This window comes from Salmo trutta, chromosome 12 (genome assembly GCF_901001165.1).
Source record: "Salmo trutta chromosome 12, fSalTru1.1, whole genome shotgun sequence".
Taxonomy (NCBI): Eukaryota; Metazoa; Chordata; class Actinopteri; order Salmoniformes; family Salmonidae; genus Salmo; species Salmo trutta.
In genome coordinates this window covers 76105675-76130469 of record NC_042968.1, presented here as the reverse complement: position 1 = coordinate 76130469, position 24795 = coordinate 76105675, and the positions used below count along the sequence as shown (strand labels likewise).

Sequence of the window (24795 nt, the reverse complement as noted above, 5' to 3'; positions counted from 1 at the left end):
TTATCGTGGTCCTTCAAGGCAGAATGACGTCAGGATCACAACTTAACATGCTAGTTGCTAATCTAAATATTGACACCAACTACTGCCAATGAAAATTGCACCCCAACGAGGAATGACCAATAATAATTGTGTTGTCCAAATAAGGAGGATCCTCTCGAGGGGCGTGGAAGGTAGGGATCAGGTCGACTGACTGCGATGTGCAAGAAAAACGTGAAATTGGTGAGCTAGTAATTTAACCGAATTGAGCACAATTAAAAGTAATAGCGGTTTATACGGCTATTCAAAAAAACAGTACGTAATCTGTCCGCTGTGCAAAGGTAATCAGTTCCATGGTAGATAGTGCTTGGCTCGTGCGTAGTTTACGTTAGCTAGCTAACGTCATAAGTTTACTAAGAGCATGGGACCTTGATACTTTGTTAGGCCTGTAAAGGAACAACCTAGCTATATAACCAGCTAACGTTGGCATAATCTGCATATTTGGCAGTGTGGTTTGCTTCTTATAGTTATGTAAATTATTCGTAGTTTTCAGTCAATATTGACAGCATCACAACGTGACATTGTTGGTGACGAGTGTTCCAATCCAACCACTTGCTTTAATTAGCGGCCACTTCTAGTTGTTGAACTTGCACAACCTGCAGCATGTTTCAGTCTATACATCGGCGGCCTATAGCGTTATGTGAAATCAGTGTATGTGCTGTTAGGTTTCAAAGCAGTAATGCACTGAGACAGGGAATTGGCAAGGGCAAATCCGTAACCACCTCATGGATGGGACGACGCATTGGCCTGTTGTTGTCTTGGCTCCAGAGATCGGGGGTGGGCACGAGTGAAAAAGCGAGATCTGACAAGAAGAAGCAAGGCCTCCTGTCAATTTTTGCCAACCATTGTAGCTTTGTGACCGGCCAGAGGCTTCGACGCGCTCATCAGATTGGAGAGCTCTACTCAAACCTGTACTCGGAGCGAACCAGGTGGACTCTGGTAGGAAGCATATGGCGTCGACTCCAGAGCAAGCACGCCTCCACGGGGAAGCTTGTGGCTGCACTGGCTGGTGTATTTATGTGGGAGGACGAGAAGGTTCGAGATGAAGAACTACACAGGTACATGCGGTTACTTACAATTAAGCAATAAGGCCAAAGGGGGTGTGGTATTATGGACAATATACCACTGCAAGGGCAACTCATAAAGACGACGCAACGCGTAGTGCCTGGATACAGACCTTAGCCGTGGTATATTGGCGATATACCACAAACCCCCGAGGTGCCTTATTGCTATTATAAACTGGTTACCAACGTAAAAATACATGTTTTGTCATACCCCTGCTGCAGTCTGGCAACTAACATTCAGGGCTCGAACCACCCAGTTTATCACGTGAAACATTGTGTGCATATTACACTGTGCCAAATTGTACACTTGATTTTTTTTCTCTCCCAATTGTTTAATGCAGGTGTGGAATATTAGGCCAACCTTTGCTTTAACCTTGTCCTGCAATGTGAAAGCGGGCAATGTGCTTGGTTTCAAATACAATTTTATTTGTCACATGCGCAGAATACAACAGGTGCTTACTCACGAGCCCTTTCCCAACAATGCAGAGTTAGCAAAAAAGGTAATAGTAACACAATAAAATGACAATAACAAGACTATACACAAGGAGTACCAGTACCGAGTCAATGTGCAGGGGTATGTGGAGGTAATTATGTACATGTAGGTAGGGGTAAAAGTGACTAGGCAATCAACCACGGGATATGGTGGCACCTTAATTGGGGGGGGGGGGGGGGGGGGGGCTTCTGTTAATGGCTGGAGCGGAATTGGTGGAATGGTATCAAACGCATGTTAGATGCCATTCCATTGGCTCTGTTCCAGTCATTATGAGCCGTCCTCCCCTCAGCAGCCTCCACTGCAATCAACGTATAATAAGCAGCGTGTGAGTGGCGTCAATATGCGTGTATGTGTGAGCATATGTAGTTTACAGTACCTTGAAAGTATTCATACCCTTTTGATTCATTCCACATTTTGTTACAACTGGAATTCAAAATGGATTAAATACAATTGTTTTCTCACCCATTTACACACAATACTCCATAATGACAGTGAAAACATGTTGAATATTAAATACAGATCTAATTTACATAAGTATTCACACCCCTGAGTCACACTTTGTATAAGCACCTTTGGCACCGATTACAGCTGAGTCTTTCTGAGTAAGTCTTTAAGAGCTTTCCACACCTGGATTGTGCAACATTTGGCAGTTTTTTTTATTTTCAAAATTCTAAAAGCTCTGTCAAATTGGTTGTTGATCATTGCTAGACAACCATTTTCAAGTGTTGCCGTAGATTTAAGTCAAAACTGTAAATGAGACACTCAGGAACGTTCACTCTCTTCTTGGTAAGCAACTCCAGTGGATTTGGCCTGTTTTAGGTTATTGTCCTGCTGAAAGGTGAATTCATCGCCCAGTGTCTGGTGGAAAGCAGACTGCAAGGTTTTCCTCTAGGATTATGCCTGTGCTTCGCTCCATTCTGTAAAATGTAAAAAAAAAATTATCCTGAAAAACTCCCCACTCCTTTAACAATTACAAGCATGCCCATAACATGATGCAGCCACGACTATGCTTGAAAATATGGAGAGTGGTACTCAGTAATGTGTTGTATTGGTTTTGCCCCAAACACAACACTTTGTATTCAGGACAAAAAGTAAATTGCTTTGCCACATTTTTTTTCAGTATTACTTTAGTGCCTTATTGCAAACAGAATGCATGTTTTGGAGTCTTTTTATTCTGTACCGGCTATCGTCTTTTCACTGTGTCAATTAGGTTAGTATTGTGGAGTAACTACAATGTTGATCCATCTTCAGTTTTCTCCTATCACAGCCATTAAATGCTTAACTGTTTTAAAGTTACTATTGGCCTCATGGTGAAATCTCTGAGCAGTTTCCTTCCTATCCGGCAACTGAGTTAGAAAGGATATATATATTATTTTTTACCCATCTATCAATGGGTGCCCTTCTTTGCAAGGCATAGGAAATCCTCCCTGGGGTTGTGGTTGAATCTGTATTTGAAATTTGACCTTATAGATAATTGTGTCTGTGGGGTACAGAGATGAGGTAGTCATTCAAAAATCAGTTAAACACTTATTACACACAGTCCATGCAGCTTATTGTGACTTGTTAAGCAAATGTTTACTCCTAAACGTATTTAGTCTTGCCATAACAAAGGGGTTGAATAATTGACTCAACATTTTGATAAACATAATTCCACTTTGAAATTATGGAGTATTGTGTGTGTGTAGGCCATTGACAATATTTTTTTCAATTAATACATTTTTTAATTCAGGCTTTTCCAACAATGTGGAAAAAGTAAAGGGGTGTGAATACTTTCTGAAAGGTGTGTGTTGGAGTGTCAGTGTAGTATGTATGGGTAGAGTCCAGTGAGTGTTCATAGAGCCAGTGCAAATAAAAAGGGGGTCAATTCAAATAGTCTGTGTAGCCATTTGATTACTGACGGTTAGTTTTATGGTTTGGGGGTAGAAGCTGTTCAGGAGCCTTTTGGTCCCAGACTTGGCGCTTGGGTACCGCTTGACGTGCGGTAGCAGAGATAACGGTCTATAGCTGTGTTGAATACCCATACTTAATGAGTATATACTACATACTATTAGTTCATTTTAGTATACTGTAAACAAACGGTATCCTTTCAGTTGAACATACTAGCGCTTCGGCTGTCTACCGGAAGTTGATGCTGTTGCTATGCAACTTCTTGCTAGCTTGTTAGCATAACAAATGACTAGCTAGACATTTTACGATTTGGGGTGTGTTCGTAAATTCAATCTAGAGTGCCAGGGTGCGCTCTGGGTGTTCGTAATTGCAGAGCATTGTTTGTCAGATTTTCCGTTCATAAATTCAGAGCGTTTCGCCCTCGGAGCGCGTCACTGGACGCTCTGGCCGAGGAGTAGTTGAGCCGAGCATTCTGACCTCAAAACAGCTTGGGTGCTTGACTGCCAACAGCTTAGTTGGCTAACTTGCTAGCTAATTCCTGTCACAAATGAGAGAAGGCCTCAATCTGACCATTTTAATTGCCCTAGCAGAGCTCGTTAGGCTGTTTTCATGTTATCCAGAGCATTTGTGATTGTATTTGTGCTGCTGGCAACAATTTAATTCCCCTTTTTTTGCAGACGTTTACTGACACCGGCCATATATTCAATGGGGTTTTTAGCGTTTTGTAAATTCATCAGGTATTCTGCGCTCTGGCACACTCTGAAATCGGAGTAGATAGCCAGAATTAACAATGTCCATGGTGGACGCACAACGACTATACATTGCTCAACATTTTCTTAACATTTTGTCATAAAGCAATGAGTTTGTATATGCTCTCGTTGGACTTCGGCTGCATATTTTCCACCAGTTTCTTAAAATCTGAAACCGTTGTGAAGCCACGCCCATTTTCTGAATTGCATTACTTGCCTTAAAAGCAAGGAAATATTGTCCACTGCTTGTATACTTCGTATTTTGGCTAATTTAGTACAACATCTGGGAACTTTTGGCATACTAACTATGACCAATAAGCATACAACATACCAAATTTACGTCAGAAATAGTACGGTTAGTGCAGTTTAGTATGAATATTCGAACACAGCTTATGACTTGGGTGGCTGGAGTGTTTGACACATTGTAGGGCCTTCCTCTGACAACGCCTGGTATAGACATCCTGGATGTCAGGGAGCTTGACCCTGTGATTTACTGGTCCGTACGCATTACCCTCTGTAGCGCCTAACGGTCGAATGCTAAGCAATTGCAATACCAATCTGGGATGCAGCCAGTCAAGCTGCTCACAGTGGTGCAGCTGTTGGACTTTTTGAGGATCTGAGGGCCCATGTCAAATCTTTTTAGCCTGCTGAGGGAGTAGAGGTGTTGTCATGCCCTCTTCACGACTGTGTTGGTGTGTTTTGGAACATGATAGGTCCTTATTGATGTGGACACTGAGAAACTTTAAGCTCTTGACCCGCTCCACTACAGCCCTGCCGACGTGAATGGGGGCATGCTCGGCCCTCCTATAGTCCACAATCTTTTGTCTTTCTGACGTTGAGGGAGAGGTTTTTGTCTTTGCACAACACTGCGAGGCCTCTGACCTCCCTATAGGATTTCTCATCGTTGGTGATCAAGCCTACCATCTAGGCTTGGGCAGTATGCCTTATATGCTGTATATCGGGGTATTTGGAAATGGCCACAGGATGGTTTTTCAGTACCGTTAAACTTTACATTTTTTTATAGTTTTCAATAAATGTATTTTCTAAGTTTATACTACAAAACCACTCCCTGTTCCTGGGATAAATAACTGAGAAACCGGTAAATGATAATTATTTATATGAACATTATGGTGTGAAATGGAACTGTTAAATTTTATGCAATAATATAATTCTGGCTTCTCTACATGCTCTGCATGATGAATAAACACTCAGGGTGGGCACAGACAGCCCATCCCAGTATGGAGCTCAGTTCACAATGCATGTAGACCTATCTCATGTTAACTTTTTTTATTGTGACTGGTAGGCCTACATTTGCTGTAGCATAGCCTATACTGCAGTAATATAAAGACTGAATGCACTTTTTATTTACACATCTCCATCTGGCTTTTGGAGGTCACCTTGTTTTTAATTTTTTTTATAAAACAGCCTATTATAAGAATATCATTGCTTTAAATAAGTGCACGCGCAAGCACTCTCTCGCAATCGTCCTATCGCTCCATCAACTCCATTGAAATTGCATCCAAAATAGGTAATCCTGTTCTAGATTGAGATATAGACGCATGCATACAGTACCAGTCAAAGGTTTGGACACACCTACTCATTCCAGGTTATTCTTTATTTTTACTATTTTCTACATTGTAGTATAATAGTGAAGACATCAAAACTATGAAATAACACATATGGAATCATGTAGTAACCAAAAAAAGTGTTAAACAAATCAAATATATTTCAGATTCTTCAAAGTAGCCACCCTATGCCTTGATGACAGCTTTGCACACTCTGTCAAGTTATCCCCACAGCATGATGATGCTGCCACCACCATGCTTCACCATAGGGATGGTGCCTGTTGCCTCCAGACGTAACGCTTGGCATTCAGGACAAAGAGTTCAATCTTGGTTTCATCAGACCAGATAATCTTAGATGTAAACAATTGTTGGAAAAATTACTTTGTCATGCACAAAGTAGATGTCCTAACCGACTTGACAAAACTATAGTTTGTTAACAAGGAATGTGTGGAGTGGTTGAAAAATGAGTTTTAACTTCTATGGGCTAGGTCCAGTGTAATCCCGTGGCGTGATATTCAAATACCTTAGAAATGATATTCCTTCAATTTCTCAAACATATGACTATTTTACACCATTTTAAAGACAAGACTTTCGTTAATCTAACCACACTGTCCGATTTCAAAAAGGCTTTACAACGAAAGCAAAACATTAGATTATGTCAGCAGAGTGCCCAGCCAGAAATAATCAGACACCCATTTTTCAAGCTAGCATATAATGTCACATAAACCCAAACCACAGCTAAATGCAGCACTAACCTTTGATGATCTTCATCAGATGACACGCCTAGGACATTATGTTATACAATACATGCATGTTTTGTTCAATCAAGTTCATATTTATATCAAAAACCAGCTTTTTACATTAGCATGTGACTAGCATGTGACTAGCATTCCCACCGAACACTTCCGGTGAATTTACTAAATTACTCATGATAAACGTTCACAAAAAACATAACAATTATTTTAAGAATTATAGATACAGAACTCCTATATGCACTCGCTATGTCCGATTTTTAAAATAGCTTTTCGGTGAAAGCACATTTTGCAATATTCTGAGTAGATAGCCCAGCCATCACAGGCTAGCTATTTTGACACCCACAAAGTGTGGTACTCAGCAAACTCCGATTTACTATTAGAAAAGTTTGATTACCTTTGGTGTTCTTCGTCAGAATGCACTCCCAGGACTTCTACTTCAATAACAAATGTTGGTTTGGTCCCAAATAATCCATAGTTATATCCAAATAGCGGCATTTTGTTTGTGCGTTCAAGACACTATCCGAAGGGTAAATAAGGGTGACGCGCCCGACGCAGTTGGTGACAAAAAAAATGTAAATATTCCATTACCGTACTTTGAAGCATGTCAACCGCTGTTTAAAATCTATTTTTATGCCATTTTTCTCGTAAAAAAAACGATAATATTCCGACCGGGAGTGGTTGTTTTCGTTCAAAGAGAGAGAAAGTAAACATGGTGTCAGCTCGGGCACACGCGCCCCAGTCTCATTGTTCTCAGATCGACCACTTACAAAATGCGCTAATGTTTTTCAGCCATGGCCTGCAAAGCCACCATTCATCTTTCTGGTGCCTTCTGAGAGCCTATGGGAGCGTTAGAAAATGTCACGTCATGCCAGAGATCCCCTGTTTTGGTTAGAGATGATCAAGAAGGCCATGAAATGGTCAGAGAGAGTGCTTCCTGTTTGGAATCTTCTCAGGTTTTGGCCTGCCAAATGAGTTCTGTTATACTCACAGACACCATTCAAACAGTTTTAGAAACTTTAGGGTGTTTTCTATCCAAATCAAACAATTATATGCATATTCTAGTTACTGGGCAGGAGTAGTAACCAGATTAAATCGGGTACGTTTTTTATCCGGCCGTGCAAATACTACCCCCTAGCCCCAACAGGTTAATGGCTCCAACCTGAGTGTATGTAAACTTCCAACTTCAACTGTAGTTTAGGCTTACATTACATTCCTACCTTTTTGAGAAGCATACCCTTTTCCTTTCTTCCTGTGCCAATTAAATTAGCCTAAACCTACTGTCAAGTTACCAGGTTGTTAGCTAGCTAGGTAACATGACTGAACAGTCTTATCAAACCAATAATTAGCGACCCGGGATTAGTATAACATGGCCTGCGACATGTTTGTAAAATTATATCAAATGCGCACGAATCCCATTTTAAAATGGGTATCTCCGGTAATATGGGTCCCTTTTTTAATTATTATTTTTTTTTAACCAATTATGCTCGACAACCCGTTGTCTTTGCTGTGAAGCTGCAAGCATGCCTGTCGCCAAGCAGTGCTACATTTTACCCCTCTGATACTGAGGCTGCATGACAGTGAACTTCAAACTCAGACTGGTCTGTGTTCTTGGTTATAACAGGCTATTTGAAATCATACAATGTATCAACATTGCTCGCTTTGCGTGCTGCTCCAATGTAACAAATGTACAAATCTAACAGACTCGTCTGGGTCTGCATCCCCGCTCTCCATCACTGCTGAATGTATATATTTTTTTTAACTGACTGAGGATGCGCATGAAGAGCAGAAGGAGAGAAGCATGTGAGGGAGGGCTGGTAGAGGGTTATGCTGGCTGATTACAGCTGCTACACGTGATGTGAGCATGGAAGTGAATATGATTGGACCTGTGCATACCAGAGACTAGTGGCTGTTGCTTCAATTCAACTGAATTTATAAACATTTTGTAGCAGGTTTTTTAGATCGCTAGGGCTGGAAAAAGTCAGTATCATATGAAATGGGACTACGGTATTCTAAAATGTTGGTATCATGACAATTTGGTACTGTGATATTACCGTGTTAAGATCTCTATCCCTGCACACTTCCCCAGATGTGGACTAGAGCTCCAAGCTTTGGAGAAGGTGAAGAATCCGAGTGCATCTTCAGAAAAGGAGAAGGCTGCAGGGCAGGTGGAGACTGGCTGGGAGGTTGTCATGGAGAAGAATAACTTCAAAGTGTGGAGGCGGCCCATCGAGGGAAGCCACTTGTGGGAATACAGAGGTCAGCATGCATTGTCACTTATAGCTTTGTGTTGTGCTTCTGCACCTGCATTGCTTGCTGTTTGGGGTTTTAGGCTAGGTTTCTGTACAGCACTTTGACATCAGCTGATGTAAGAAGGGCTTTATAAATAAACTTAATTGATTGTTGACACTCAGAATGAGTATTCAGACCCCTTCAATTTTCCCATATTTTGTTACAGCCTTAATCTAAAATGATGAGGAAATGTTTATTTAATCCAATCTACACACAATTAGAGGTCGACCGATTATGATTTTTCAACACCGATACGATTATTGGAGGGCCAAAAAAAACCGATTCCGACTAATCGGCGTTTAAAAAAATAAATATATATATATATAAAATTGTCATTATTACAAATATATTTTTTTAAATAAATAAAAAACAAATAAATATTTTTTTAAAATATATATATATATATTTTTTTTAAATATTTATTTTTGTTTTTTATTTATTTAAAAAAATATATATATTTGTAATAATGACAATTACAACAATACTGAATGAACACTTATTTTAACTTAATATAATACATCAATAAAATCAATTTAGCCTTAATTAAATAATGCAACATGTTCAATTTGGTTTAAATAATGCAAAAACAAAGTGTTCGAGAAGAAAGTAAAAGTGCAATATGTGCCATGTAAGAAAGCTAACGTTTAAGTTCCTTGCTCAGAACATGAGAACAAATGAAAGCTGGTGGTTCCTTTTAACATGAGTCTTCAATATTCCCAGGTAAGAAGTTTTAGGTTGTAGTTATTATAGGAATTATAGGACTATTTCTCTCTATACGATTTGTATTTCATATACCTTTGACTATTGGATGTTCTTATAGGCACTTTAGTATTGCCAATGTAACAGTATAGCTTCCGTCCCTCTCCTCGCTCCTACCTGGGCTTGAACCAGGAACACATCGACAACAGCCACCCTCGAAGCAGCGTTACCTATGTAGAGCAAGGGAAACAACTACTCCGAGTCTCAGAGTGACGTTTGAAACGCTATTAGAGTGCACCCAGCTAACTAGCTAGCCATTTCATATCGGTTACACCAGCCTAATCTTGGGAGTTGATAGGCTTGAAGTCATAAACAGGGCAATGCATTGCGAAGGGCTTCTGGCAAAACGCACGAAAGTGCTATTTTGAATGAATGCTTACAAGCCTGCTGCTGCCTACCATCGCTCAGTCAGACTGCTCTATCAAATCATAGACTTAATTATAACATAACACACAGAAACACGAGCCTTAGGTCATTAATATGGTCGAATCCGGAAACTATCACGTTTATTCTTTCAGTGAAATACGGAACCGTTCTGTATTTTATCTAACGGGTGGCATCCATAAGTCTGAATGTTCCTGTTACATTGCACAACCTTCAATGTTATGTCATAATTACGTAAAATTCTGGCAAATTAGTTCGCAACGAGCCAGGCGGCCCAAACTGTTGCATATACCCTGACTCTGCGTGCAATGAACGGAAGAGAAGTGACAATTTCACCTGGTTAATATTGCCTGCTAACCTGGATTTCTTGTAGCTAAATATGCAGGTTTAAAAATATATACTTCTGTGTATTGATTTTAAGAAAGGCATTGATGTTTATGGTTAGGTACAGTCGTGCAACGATTGTGCTTTTTTTGCAAATGCGCTTTTGTTTAATCATCCCCCGTTTGGCGAAGTCGGCTGTCTTTGTTAGGAAAAAAATAGTCTTCACAGTTCGCAACGAGCCAGGCGGCCCAAACTGCAGCATATACCCTGACTCTGTTGCAGAGGTGACACCATTTCCCTGGTTAAAAGAAATTCATGTTAGCAGGCAATATTAACTAAATATGCAGGTTTAAAAATATATACTTGTGTATTGATTTTAAGAGAGACATTGATGTTTATGGTTAGGTACAAGTTGGAGCAACGACGGACCTTTTTCACGAATGCGCACCGCTTCGATTAAACTAGTAATATCATCAACCATGTGTAGTTAACTAGTGATTTATGATTGCTTGATTGATGGTTTTTACAAGATAAGTTTAATGCTAGCTAGCAACTTACCTTGGCTTCTTACTGCATTCACGTAACAGGCAGGCTCCTCGTGGAGTGCAATGTAAAGCAGGTGGTTAGTGCGTTAGACTAGTTAACCGTAAGGTTGCATCCCCAAGCTGACAAGGTAAAAATCTGTCGTTCTGCCCCTGAACAAGGCAGTTAACCCACTGTTCCTGGGCCGTCATTGAAAATAAGAATGTGTTGTTAACTGACTTGCCTAGTTAAAAAATATATATATTTTAAATCGAATTTAAACATTTTTAATACCGATTTTGTTATGAAAACTTGAAATCGGCCCTAATTAATCGGCCATTCCGATTAATCGGTCGACCTCTACACACAATACAACATAATGACAGGTTTTTGGAAATTTTTGCTAATAAATAAACTTTACAAAAGTATTCAGACCCTTTGCTATGAGACTCCAAATTGAGCTCAGGTGCATCCTGTTTCCATTGATTGGACATGATTTGGAAAGGCACACACCTGTCAATATAAGGTCCCACAGTTGACAGTGCATGTCAGAGCAAAAACCAAGCCATGAGGTTGAAGGAATTGTCCGTGGAGCTCAGAGACAGGATTGTGTCGAGGCACAAATCTGGAGAAGGGTACCAGAAAGTATCTGCAACATTGAAGGTCCAGTGGCCTCCATTCTGAAATGGAAGAAGTTTGTTACCGCCAAGACTCTTCGTAAAGCTGGCCTCCCAGCCAAACTGAGCAATCAGGGTGTCACGCCTGCTCCCCCTCCCTGGTGCTCGAAGGTGCCAGGCTCCCTAGCATTACACACTCCTGCCACCATCAGTACTCCTGCCTTTCCCCGTCATGCGCATCAGCGTATTATTGGACTCACCTGGACTCAATCGTCTGATTATTACCTCCCCTATATTTGTCAGTTCCCCATCTCTGTTCCCCACTGCTGCATTGATTGTCGAATGTCGTTGTTTTGCCTGTGTGCTGACACTGTGCTGTCTTGTTTCATGTCTGTTCCTTAATAAATGTTGACTCCCCGTACCTGCTTCTGATCTCTGGCGTCAGTCCTTACACAGGGGAGAAGGGCCTTGGTCAGGGAGGTGACCAAGAACCTGAAGGTCACTCTGACAAAGTGCCAGAGTTCCTCTGTGGAGATGGGAGACCTTCCAGAAGGACAACATCTCTGCAGCACTCCACCAATCAGGCCTTTATGGTAGTGGTCAGAAAGAAGACACTCATTAGTAAAAGGCACATAACATCCCGCTTGGAGTTTGCCAAAGGCACCTGAAAACTCTTAGACCATGAGAAACAAGATTCTCTGGTCTGATGAAACCAAGACTGAACTCTTTGGCCTGAATGCCAAGCGTCACGTCTGGAGGGAACCTGGCCCCATCCCTACGGTGAAGCATGGTGGTGGAAGCATCATGCTGTGGGGATGTCTTTCAGTGGCAGGGACTGGGAGACTAGTCAGGATCAAGGCAAATTACAGAGATCCTTGATGATAACCTGCTCAGGACGAAGGTGGGAATGGGAGAAGAGAATGGGAGAAACCCAAATACAGGTGAGCCAAGCTTGTAGCGTCATACCCAAGAAGACTCGAGGCTGTAATCGCTGCCAAAGGTGCTTCAACAAAGTGCTGAGTAAAGGGTCTGAATACTTTAGGTAAATGATATATTTCCGTGTTTTTTTTTTTTTTTTTTTCTCTCTAAATATACGTTCGCAAAAAATTCTAAACTTCTTTTTGCTTCATCATTATGGGGTATTGTGTGTAGATTGAGAAACGATTTAATACATTTTAGAATAAGGCTGTTACTTAACAATGTGGAAAGGCAAGGGGTCTGAATACTTTCTGAATGCACTGTACCTTTTCTATGTGACTATCTGGCATGTCATAATTTCATCAACCATTTTACATTTTTTACATTTTAGTCATTTAGCAGACGCTCTTATCCAGAGCAACTTACAGTAGTGAATGCATACATTTCTTACATTTCATGCATTTTTTTTTTGTACATTTGCACTCTTTTCCCTCTTCTTATTGCCTTGATCATCATCTACATGTTTGAGTGTCATTATTAACACTCAACACCTTTTTCCCTCTAATCTTTTCACAGTTTTGGGTTCTTACAACGATGTCACCCCCAGACAGTTCTTCAATGTTCAGGTACTAAACAGGCTTATTTTATGCTAACTGTCTTGATTTGGTATAATAGTTTAATTTTGAATGTTAAAAAGTGTGCAAGAGAACTTGTACCTTCACTAACCAAGTTTCCATCCCAACTTTTTATGCGAGTATAGTATGTCAGATTAAAAAAAATGTAATGACGCGCCTGATGAAAACAGAATATTTGTCGGTAAACTTTCCAAATGTCGACAATACAAAGTACGCTAGACAAGGTGGGATACTTTTGATGTGGGTAAAATAAATATTATGCGAGAAACGCTTTTATGCGCCAATATTGATTTAATAACCATCATATCGAAGTAAACTTGGTGACATGTATTGTGGTCCTCCCACTACAACTTGTCAGGAAAGAATGTAGTTTAGTAGGGTACAGGTTAAATAAGTTAGGAACTTCACAGGGTGGTGAAAGTTCAGGGTTATAAGCTTGATGCTTCTTTCCAATAAATATGAAGGGTCTTATTCTGGTGACAGGATCATTGATGCTTGGCTGCCATTTGGCAAATAGAAATAATTTCGCTCTTTTATCCATAATAATCACACTGTATCTGCGAGCTGTTGGCTAGAGTGCATGTGTCAATAACAGAGTGGGCAAACTCTCTATATAACGCCCCCCAAAAAATGTGTAGCAAACCATCAGTGTTAAAAGCAATGGAAACTGATTTCATTTGTATTATTCGGTACATGGAAAGTTATGTGCACTACGTCACACACAGCCTTTTATCCCCAACAAGTCAATTTAACAGAAACGCATTTCTGTGGGGAAAATGTGCATATTGTTATGTAGATTTTAGAATATTCACATGAAAATCTGTCGCCAATTGGATGGAAACCTAGCCAGTGACCCTGTTAAGAAATGATTCAGTAGAAAATGTGCAAGTGGCTTGTGCCATTCAGCACCTGAAGTCCTGTATGTTCATACACTCCCTTTGCGTGTCTGTGCTTATCGCCGTACTTGGCTCTTGTTTTTTGTTCGTGTCTGTTTACCCAAATGCCCTTGTTGGAGTGTAAGGTTTGTGTGGAGATATGTAGCTCTACGTGTTGAATGTGTGTGCTCAATTTAAGCCTCTGTTCCTCTCGTCTCACGCACTGCCCTTTGCCACAGTTGGACACTGAGTACAGGAAAAAGTGGGATGCCCTAGTTCTTAAGCTGGAGGTGGTGGACAGGGACGTCAACACAGGCTCAGAGGTTGTGCACTGGGCCACGCATTTCCCTGTAAGTTCCCCCTGCCAACTCACACACTAGAAATGCAGAACTCATGCTTGTCAAAGTCATGCACTTGCGATATGCTTTCATTTCCTCAGTGGTTTCTCTGTTACATTGTAACATTTGTAGACTGAGTGCTACATGTTTTTGCTTTGTTCATGTGTTCTCGATTTGATTATTACAGATATGCAAGCATAGTGTTGTATTTTATGGAAGAAAGCAATGTTTTCCTGAAATAAGGGCTGTGTCATAGTCCACAGATGACAACAATTAGTTATCCTACATTTTGTTTTTTTGATTTGTTGTATTATCTTCCCACAGTATCCCATGTACTCACGAGACTATGTTTATGTGCGTCGCTATGACGTTGATGTGGAGAATAATCTGATGGTCCTGATCTCCAGGTGAGTGACTTCATGTCAAGTAGTTATATTGAAATGAAGGCTGTCAAAAACGATCAAAATAATTTATCAAGTTAATCATATGGTTTTCTGTTGGTAAATAAGATTAATCACATTTTTTGTGATTGTTCAAATATGACCCTAATTAAAGATGTTTCCATTTTAAACCACATTGGGTTGTAGGTAAAATATATTTTGATTATAAGGGAAGAAAACCCCAAATAAACTCTCTTCAATAACATCAGCCAGGTTCATGTAAAAGAGCATACAGCTAGCTATTAAATTTAGCCTAGGCTTCTTCTATCTGTTCTTCAAAATTAACTAGTCAAGCTTCTACCTATTAGCGAATGGGGATAATTTGCTTAAACCTTTTGATCTGAGAACTATAACAAAAACAGTAGCTAAATGAAATGGAAGTTCTGTTCTGATTTTAAAATCTGTGTGAAATTGAGTTGAATCTAGAGGCATTCATTCAGCCATGGCATTATACATTTTCTCATTTGGTTAGCTTGGGGATTTTGGCAATGAAGCCATTTGCATCCAGTATGAAGGTAGTGAGGTAGTTTGTGAGCCAATGCTAACTAGTGTTAGCGCAATGACAGTCTGTGGCATCTACTAGCATACTAGCAGTTACTATAGACTTCCAGTCATTGTGCTAATGCTAGTTAGCAATTGCACAAACATTAGTTAGCAACTTCATTTAAACTGCACGCAGAGACATACAAATGGTATCCACGAGTTCATCAGAGTTATGAAAACTTAGGACACTAAAGAGGCCTTTCTACTGACTCTGGGAAAAACACCAAAAGAAAGATGCCCAGGGTCCCTGCTCATCTGCGTGAATGTGCCTTAGGCATGCTGCAAGGAGGCATGAGGACTGCAGATGTGGCCAGGGCAATAAACTGCAATGTCCGCACTGTGAGACACGTAAGACAGCGCTACATGGAGACAGGGTGGACAGCTAATCATCCTCGCAGTGACAGACCACGTGTAGCAACACCTGCACAGGATCGTTAAGGCAGGTCCTCACCAGACATCACTGGCAACAATGTCGCCTATGGGCACAAACCCACCGTCGCAGGACCAGACAGGACTGGCAAAAAGTGCTCTTCTCTGACGAGTTGCGGTTTTGTCTCACCAGGGGTGATGGTCGGATTCGTGTTTATCGTCGAAGGAATGAGTGTTACACCGAGGCCTGTACCTTGGAGCGGGATCGATTTGGAGGTGGAGGGTCCATCATGGTCTGGGGCGGTGTGTCACAGCATCATCGGACTGAGCTTGTTGTCATTGCATGCAATCTCCACGCTGTGCGTTACAGGGAAGACATCCTCCTCCCTCATGTGGTACCCTTCCTGCAGGCTCATCCTGACATGACCCTCCAGCATGACAATGCCACCAGCCATAATGCTCGTTCTGTGCGTGATTTCCTGCAAGACAGGACTGTCAGTGTTATGCCATGGCCATGTCTGGGACCTGTTGGACCCCCCCCCCCAGTAATGTCCGGGAACTTGCAGGTGACTTGGTGGAAGAGTGGGGTAACATCTCACAGCAAGAACTGGCAAATCTGGTGCAGTCCATGAGGAGGAGATGCACTGCAGTATTTAATGCAGCTGGTGGTCACACCAGATACTGACTGTTACTTTTGATTTTGACCCCCCCCCCCTTTGTTCAGGGACGCATTGTTCAATTTCTGTTAGTCACATGACTGTGGAACTTGTTCAGTTTGTCTCAGTTGTTGAGTCTTGTTATGTTCATACAAATATTTCCACATGTTAAGTTTGCTGAAAATAAACGCCGTTGACAGTGAGAGGACGTTTCTTTTTTGCTAAGATTACATGAGGCAATATTTTTGTTAAGGCTGGGCGGTATACCTTATTTTACTATATACCTGTATTGATGCAGGGACTGGTTTGGGTTTTTACTTTACCTTCTATAACAGTATTTTGTATGTTTTGGGTTTGTTAAATGTGATATGCTGTGTGTTATGTCCTTTTTTAAAAGTTTTTTTTACACCACTACTTAAGTCTTAACTCTCCATGCCTCTTTCCACACAGACCTAGCCCTGCTCTGTTACTTAAGTAGCGCATTTGTTGTTCCTTGACCACGAGACACTTGCATTCAGTCTGCATGGTCAATGTAACACATGCAACAATGTTGATGACAACGATGTTTCTGCTTTGCTGCTTAATATAAATCCATAAGCGTTATAAAAATCTTCAAACAGCTAGTTTTGTCTTAGCAAGTTTTAGCTAAATTATGTTAGCTTCTTATGCTAATTGCGCGTTAACTGGCTAGCTAATAAATATACTGAGTCAGCACAAACGTAGATAGCTAGCACAGCCTGATACCAGTGCTGGTGTAGACTTAACTCAGCATGTTTTCTGTGCAACAGTATCTTCTAAATCAAAGGGGAATAGGCAAAGCATGAATATGTTGGCTACACAAAAACATTTAATGTAGCCAAAGATTATAGGGTCCCCTAAGAAACACTGACAATCACTTTGTTTCCTACCATGTCACAATAACTCCTCCCTGGCATTTTAATTCATTGTCATGTCAAACAACACTGTATTCAAAGTGGTCACTATTATTTATATGGATGGAAATTCACATCGACGGGGTTGTAGTGGAGCGGGTCAAGAGGTTCAAGTTCCTCGGTGTCCACATCACCAAACTATCATGGTCCAAACACACCAAAAAAGTTGTGAAGAGGGCATGACAACATCTTTTCCCCCTCGGGAGAAAGAAAAGATTTGTCATGGGTCACCAGATCCTCAAAGTTTTACAGCTGCACCATCAAGAGCATCCTGACCGGTTGCATCACCGCATGGTATGGCAACTCCTCAGTATGGCAACTGCTCAGCATCTGACTGTAAGGCGCTCGAGGGTAGTACGTACAGCCCAGTACATCACTGGGGCCAAGCTTCCTGCCATCCAGGATCTAATATACTAGGCGGTGTCAGGAAGGCCCAAAAAATTCAGACTCCAGTCACCCTAGTCATAGACTGTTCTCTCTGCTACTGCATGGCAAGCGGTACCGGAGCGCCAAGACTGCTGACCAATTAATCAAATGGCCACCCGGACTATTTACATTGACCCCCCCCCCCCATTTAGTTTTTATGCTGCTGCTACTCTCTTTTATTATCTATGCATAGTCACTTTACATACACGTATGTTGGAGTCATTAAAACTCATTTTTCAACCACTCCACAAATTTTGTTAAACTATAGTTTTGGCAAGTCATTTTTCAACAATTGTTTACAGACAGATTATTTCACTTATAATTCACTGTATCACAATTCCAGTGGGTCAAAGTTTACATACACTAAGTTGACTGTGCCTTTTAAACGGCTTGGAAAATTCCAGCAAATGATGTAATGGCTTTAGAAGCTTCTGACTGGAAATTAGCCTAACGCCTGAAGGTACCACATGCATCTGTAAGAACAATAGTACGCAAGTATGAACACCATGGGACCATGCAGCCTTCATACCGTTCAGGAAGGAGACGCATTCTGTCTCCTAGAGATGAATGTACTTTGGTGTGAAAAGTGCAAATCAATCCCAGAAGAACAGCAAAGGACCTTGTGAAGATGCTGGAGGAAACAGGTACAAAAGTATCTATATCCACAGTAAAACGAGTCCTACGTTGACATAACCTGAAAGGCCGCTTAGCAAGGAAGAAGCCACTGCTCCAAAACTGCCATTATCAAGCCAGACTACGGTTTGCAACTGCACATGGGGACAAAGATCGTACTTTTTGGAGAAATGTCCTCTGGTCTGATGAAACGAAAATAGAACTGTTTGGCCATAATGACCATCGTCATGTTTGGAGGAAAAAGGGAGGCTTGCAAGCCGAAGAACACAATCCCAACCGTGAAGCACAGGGGTGGCAGCATCATGTGGGGATGGTTTGCTGCAGGAGGGACTGGTGCACTTCACAAAATAATTTTCAATCCTCATGACGCCATCTATTTTGTGAAGTTGCACTTTTCGCATCAAAGTACGTTCATCTCTAGGAGACAGAACACGTCTCTTTCCTGAGCGGTATGAAGACCGCGTGGTCCCATGGTGTTTAAACTTGCGTACTATTGTTTGTACAGATGAACGTGGTACCTTCAGGCATTTGGAAATTGCTCCCAACGATGAACCAGACTCGTGGAGGTCAACAACTTTTTTTTTTTCCTGAGGTCTTGGCTGATTTTTCTTTTGATTTTTCCCATGATGTCAAGCAAAGAGGCACTGAGTTTGAAGGTAGGCCTAAAATACATCCACAGGTACACCTCCAATTGACTCAAATGATGTCAATTAGCCTATCAGAAGCTTCTAAAGCCATGACATCATTTTCTGGAATTTTCCAAGCTGTTTAAAGGCACAGTCAACTTAGTGCATGTAAACTTCTGACCCACTGGAATTGTGACAGTGAATTATAAGTAAAATAATCTGTATGTAAACAATTGTTGGAAAAATTACTTGTCACATACAAAATGGATGTCCTACCCGACTTTCCAAAACTATAGTTTGTTAACCATAAATTTGTGGAGTGGTTGAAAAACTAGTTTTAATGACTCCAACCTAAGTGTATGTAAACTTCAACTGTAGCCTCATTATTGTCTTGTTACTTTAAAAAAAAAAAAATTCACTAGTTCATTTTGTAAATATTTTCTTAACTCTATTTCTTGAACTGCATTGTTGGTTAAGGGCTTGTAAGTAAGCGTTTCACGGTAAGGTCGGTACCTGTTGTATTTGGAGCATGTGACAAATTTAAAATTTGATATGAAAAGCAGGAAATTATTTTGGGTTGAACTGAACAGTATAAAACAATCAGAATGGAGAAAGACTCATTGAAATCACTTTGAAGGTATGTTGCAACCATAGGGTCACAAACTACTCATAAAGCAAATGTAGAAATTTTAATTGTTCAAAAACAAAATGCTGTCAAATTTTAAAAATACCATGATATATTTTGGCCATATTGCCCAGCGCTACTTTTTGTATCAATTACATTTTTTTTATATGCTTGGAATACTATTTATTTATCTCCTGTCCCTTTTTTTTGTGTGCCATTTTTAGAGCGGTTCAACATCCTGGAGTCCCGGAAACTCAGGACTACGTCAGAGTCCACTCATACCAGTCCAAGATGGTCATCCGCCCTCACAAGACCTTTGATGAGGTGAATAGAGTTTATCATAAAACAGAACTAAATATTGCCCAATGATGACATTATGTGTGCATGTTGGATTACAGTATCTGACCTTATGTCGTCTTGTCCCACAGAATGGCTTTGACTACCTTCTGACCTACAGCGATGACCCTCAGACCGCCTTTCCCCGCTACTGTGTGAGCTGGATGGTGTCTAGTGGTGAGCTCTCGTTTCTTTTCATGGAGCTTAATGATTATCCCCAGGTGTAAACTGGATGTAGTCATTGTTGGAATATCAACAATCAAAATAAACAAAAATTTATCTAAATAGACACAGAATTGCTTCACTGGAGGGCATTAGGGCACGAAAGTAAGTCAAATCCTGATCTTTCCATTAAATGCAGCCACTGACTATGCACAATTATTGAGACCCAACTCAATGGGCCAGGGATCATTTTATTTTTAGCTTGAGGTAGCTGGGCTACAGTAATTTGCTGATTCAACATACCCAACGAGCTGAATCTGCTGGTATTGTAGCTCAGTGCTTTGTTTCTTGGTCTGATTGACTTTTATCTGGATGGAAAGTCACCTTGGTGCCTATTCCATCAAACCCTTTTTATTAAAAAATATATATAAATAGGTCATTGTGGTCTACAGTCTCCTATCAGATGATGGTGGTTTTCCATGTGGTTGTATGTTATCCTCAGTCCTGGTTATCAACTGTTGCCCTCCTCCCTCATAGGTATGCCTGACTTTCTGGAGAAACTGCATACTGCAGCCCTTAGGGCTAAGAACCTGGAGGTAGGGATCTACGACTATGCCAGTGTCATGAAGTCCAATGACCCCAAGCACCAGCCCAGCCAGGACCGCCTTGGGGACAACACTCGCCCTGGGCAAATCTACGCTTAAGGGACCATGTCTTTTTGAGCCGTGGTGGGGAGTTTGATTTAACCTGCACCTGCTCACATACAACAACCCTCCAAACTCAAAGCTTTTGGACACAAGGGTGGATGGGATATAATGAAACTGGAATATACATTTGTTGAAGATATTCAGTACTTGTTCCACATACTGGTTATTGATAACAGAATTATAATGAACAGCATGGACTGTACCAACAAGCAGTTGAGCCCTTTGGAGAAAGGACTCTGCTTTTGCTGCCAGGAGGATTTCCATTGGGACTTCCTGCCTTGCGACACTTGTGCTAGACAGCCAACATCCTCATGCCTCATTTTGCTAACTAGCTGCTTCACCAACTAGTGGGAATGAGCCAAAAATACTACCCCTATAGAGATGTTGCCAAAGCATTTTCTCCCTCCATCTACCAAGTCTACTGGTTTCTTCCAGCCACTTTGTTTGGATCCCTTATCTGGTCACATCAGCACTTAAATATCTCACTTTAAAGGCTTCGCTACATAAATACATACCTATAGTTATTTCATACAACAGAGAAAGAAGAACATCAATAATTAAACCCACTGTGATATCAGGAACACGCTTTGGAGCTGAATGCCCTGGCATATTGACTTCCACAGACAAGTGGATTTAAGGGCTCTTGTGGTCTTTCACATTTTCACATGGGATTGATGTTTTGCTCTCTGCAGAACTGAGGTTCTAACTTTTTTTTTGTCTGTCACACCTTGTCTGTGTTTTAAACTGCCAGGTCATGACATTTCTAACAGCCTTCTGAAGATTACCAGTGTCTTCCTGTCCACATGGTGTCTTATGGTAACTGCAGAAGTCCTCAGTAACTATGGTACAAATGCTTGATGTTTTTTTTATTTCACTTGCATTGCAGTTCCCCTCCACCCGTCCATGTTAAAATGTCCTTATCAAAAAACAATATATAAAAAAAAAAAATGTTATATAAAAAGTGTGTGTTTTCTTGTGCCACCTGACTATCTGTATTTCAATTGAATGGATATGACTGAAATACTGTTTCTTACTGAGAACTAAGTTCAAAGTTTATGGAACAGACATGATTAAAACCGACTGCTCGCTAGTTTGCGCTACAGAGGAATATGTTTGTTTGCTGAACTCTTACTGTACCTTAACAGTGACAGTAGTGCAACAATTGTTCTATTACTGATGAGCTTTGGAAGGCAAGGGTTTAGTAAAATCATCCGTGTAGGTGTAATCTTTATTGCGTTTTACTTTTTTTTTCAGTCTCGACGTGTAAATGGTTCTGCAAACTACTTAGACCTAATCTTATTAACTGTTTGACTCACTTGAGTAAGGGGCATGTGTGAATTCTCTGCTAAACCTGACAATCTGGTACAATTGAAGGAGCACCTTTTTCTGTATGTCATTTTTATTTTTTTCTGTTACTGATATTGGTATAAACAGAATTTCAGGCAAAGTTTCATTCATTTATGGTACCAGTATACATGCATGACTACAGTTCCATGAAAACCGATTGTTGGTAGGTCACAAATACTGAGATAAATGTAAAAGTTCATTGAAGTTGCATTGAAAAAGATACCATAGTTCAATACATTTAAATGCCAAGGGGCAGTTTTCTAATTCCTTGCGTCCCACATGTATTAAAGGTCCAATTGAGCAGTTTTTATATCAATATAAAATCATTTCTGGGTAACAACTGTACCTTATTATAATAGATTATATTAAAATGGGCAAAAAAACTCAGAATTTAGCTAGGACTATCTGGGAGTGGTCTAGCTGCTATTGGCAGACACACGCATAAGAGTTCCTAACCAATTTACCGCACGGTGATCTCACTAAGGAAAGCTGACACTCCCGCAAATGCAAACCTGATTAGAAGGCCCCGTGTAGATTGTATTTTCAACCAGCAACTATCAGGAAATAACTCATCACGTTTTTTTTATACATTTGCTAGTTTCATCAGCTGCTGTACTGTATGCTATAAAACACAATTTTGACTCCACTGGGCCTTTTAAGATGACTTACTCCCATGAAGTCTGAAATAACTAAAGATCATTTACCTACTCTTATCTTTGTGATAAACACACAGGTGAAAAAATTATTTTACTGTCCGCAGTATATGATTGTCAGCATATGGTGTGTTTTGATATATTGTACATGTGAGAGGAAATTAATTACCTCTAGTTGAGCTTTTGTTTAGTGATGGTCAGAGCTATGTGTATGCAGAGCATAAAACTTTGGTTTCTATATTGAACTACTGTATGCAATGTTTGAGAATGTAAATCTGGCGATTTGTAATGTTTTGGTGTGCTATCCTTTTCTAGACTACAATTGTGTGTTCAATATACTGTTTATTTTTTTCAACATGCAGTTTAACAACTTGGATATGATTTCCAGAAGTTGATTCCTTTAGAAATTGTGTAAAATATATTGATTGAAAAGAATTGGGAAAATATATGGAACCTGGCAAGAAGTTGTCATTGTATGATTCCATGTTGAAATTGAGCAACTAATGATTCAATAAACCAATTTGAAGTATATTGTATGTTGCCTTAGTGAAAAAGTATTTTAAAATAGTTTATAAAGGGTCATTATCTAGTTTGCCTGCTTTAGCAAGTGTAGTTCCAATGTCTTCATCAAATACCATCTGAGCATCCTGTTTTGGGCCTGCATAACAGGAATTTTACCCAGGAGTCATTCCTGTAAGTTGTGGTTTTTACTCTTTCAATACCAAGCTGCTCCTTCCTGGATGTGTTATGTTGTTTTTGTACAATGGCTTCAACGCCCCCTGAAAAACAACTGATGGGTTATGAACCAGGGCATAAGATGTACTATTTCATCCACCAGTCACTCAGATTTTTTACAGGCAAACATATTACTAGTAGTAATGTGGTATATTGTTAATTTCATTACCAAAATAGCACAAAAGAGACCCAATGTTCACCTGCCACTTTAAGGGTGGGAGGAGACCGTGGTAATGCGACTCGGGTCATGTTTGTGCCTGTGAGATTGACCTAGCTTGTGAACAAAATAATGTAAATGGCCAAGAAACCCAAGGACAAAGTCTCACTTCAGTAGAATTTCGTGTCATATAAATTTGACATTTTTATGCCTGTGCGCACGTGAAGAGCTGAGTGAAAGATTCATTTTTAGAAGCGCTGCGCACAGACATAATTTGTCAAATTCTAATGAATTTCCTCCTCCCTATAGGCTGTTTTGTCAATTGTTGGTAATCAGGCCTACTACTGTTGTGTCGTCTGCAAACTTGATTGAATTGGAGGTTTGCGTGGCCACGCAGTCATGGTTGAACAGGGAGTACAGGAGGGGGCTGAGCACGCACCCATGTGGGGCCCCTGTGTTGAGGATCAGCATTGTGGAGGTGCTGTTTCCTACCTTCACCACCTGGGGGCGGCCCATCAGGAAGTCAAGGACCAAGTTGCACAGGGTGGGGTTCAGACCAAGGGCCCTGAGCTTAATGATGATCTTGGAGGGTACCAAACGAACCAACAGCCTCACGTCCTGGAAGCTGGGACACTGACAGACGATTGCCCTAACTGGCAGCACCTGATGTGCTTATCAAGCAGGCTAAGCACTTGGACAAGGTTGCTGCTGCCCCCTGGGGGAATGGAGTGTGGACGTGTAACCTGGTCAGTGTGTCTGTCTATGTCCAAACACTAACCTTGCCCCAAATAACAGATGATCCAATATCTAAATCTTATCAGGACACAAATGTACTTATCTGCCAAAATGAACGATCGTTATGGAAATCTCCCACTATTGTCCTCTCATGAAATCACAGTATATCACATATAAAGTATATAATATGTAAACAGGTGGCTGAAGCAGGTACAGTATGTGGAACGCTACAAATGCCACATCATGCCAGCCACAGTAGATTTGCAGTGTGATGATGTATGGCATCCGTGACCTACTGAAAAGAGCACAGCCTGCTATTCAAACGGAAACACATGTTCAGATCAAGTTAGCTTTGTCTGGTCATATTTCCCAGACAAAGAAAACAAGGTTTGGTTTTCATGGCATGGTGGTTTAGTGGGTGAGTAAAAAATTCCCTGTCTGATAGGGAATGTGCTCAGTACTGTTTTTGTAGGGGAAAACCAATATCCTAAAAGTCTGAAGAA

General features: G+C 40.6%; 1 protein-coding gene across 1 annotated transcript; it reads left to right on the top strand.

The window, feature by feature from the left end:
- stard7 (StAR related lipid transfer domain containing 7) lies at positions 1 to 23196 on the top strand. The gene is made up of 8 exons (XM_029769550.1): positions 1 to 1094; positions 8636 to 8805; positions 12939 to 12988; positions 14112 to 14222; positions 14535 to 14617; positions 19685 to 19784; positions 19889 to 19973; positions 20496 to 23196. The coding sequence occupies exons 1-8, from the start codon at positions 640 to 642 to the stop codon at positions 20660 to 20662; spliced, it is 1221 nt and encodes a 406-aa protein (XP_029625410.1). The 5' UTR covers positions 1 to 639; the 3' UTR covers positions 20663 to 23196.
- The last annotated feature ends 1599 nt before the right edge of the window (positions 23197 to 24795 follow it).

What these genes read in the sequence shown, in the direction of transcription:
- stard7 (XM_029769550.1), top strand. Translation starts at nt 640, where the DNA reads ATGTTTCAGTCTATACATCGGCGGCCTATAGCGTTATGTGAAATCAGT. An exon ending in GACAGTTCTTCAATGTTCAG is followed by an intron (nt 12,989 to 14,111) that starts GTACTAAACAGG and finishes CCTTTGCCACAG; the next exon opens with TTGGACACTGAGTACAGGAA. An exon ending in GAGCTGGATGGTGTCTAGTG is followed by an intron (nt 19,974 to 20,495) that starts GTGAGCTCTCGT and finishes CCTCCCTCATAG; the next exon opens with GTATGCCTGACTTTCTGGAG.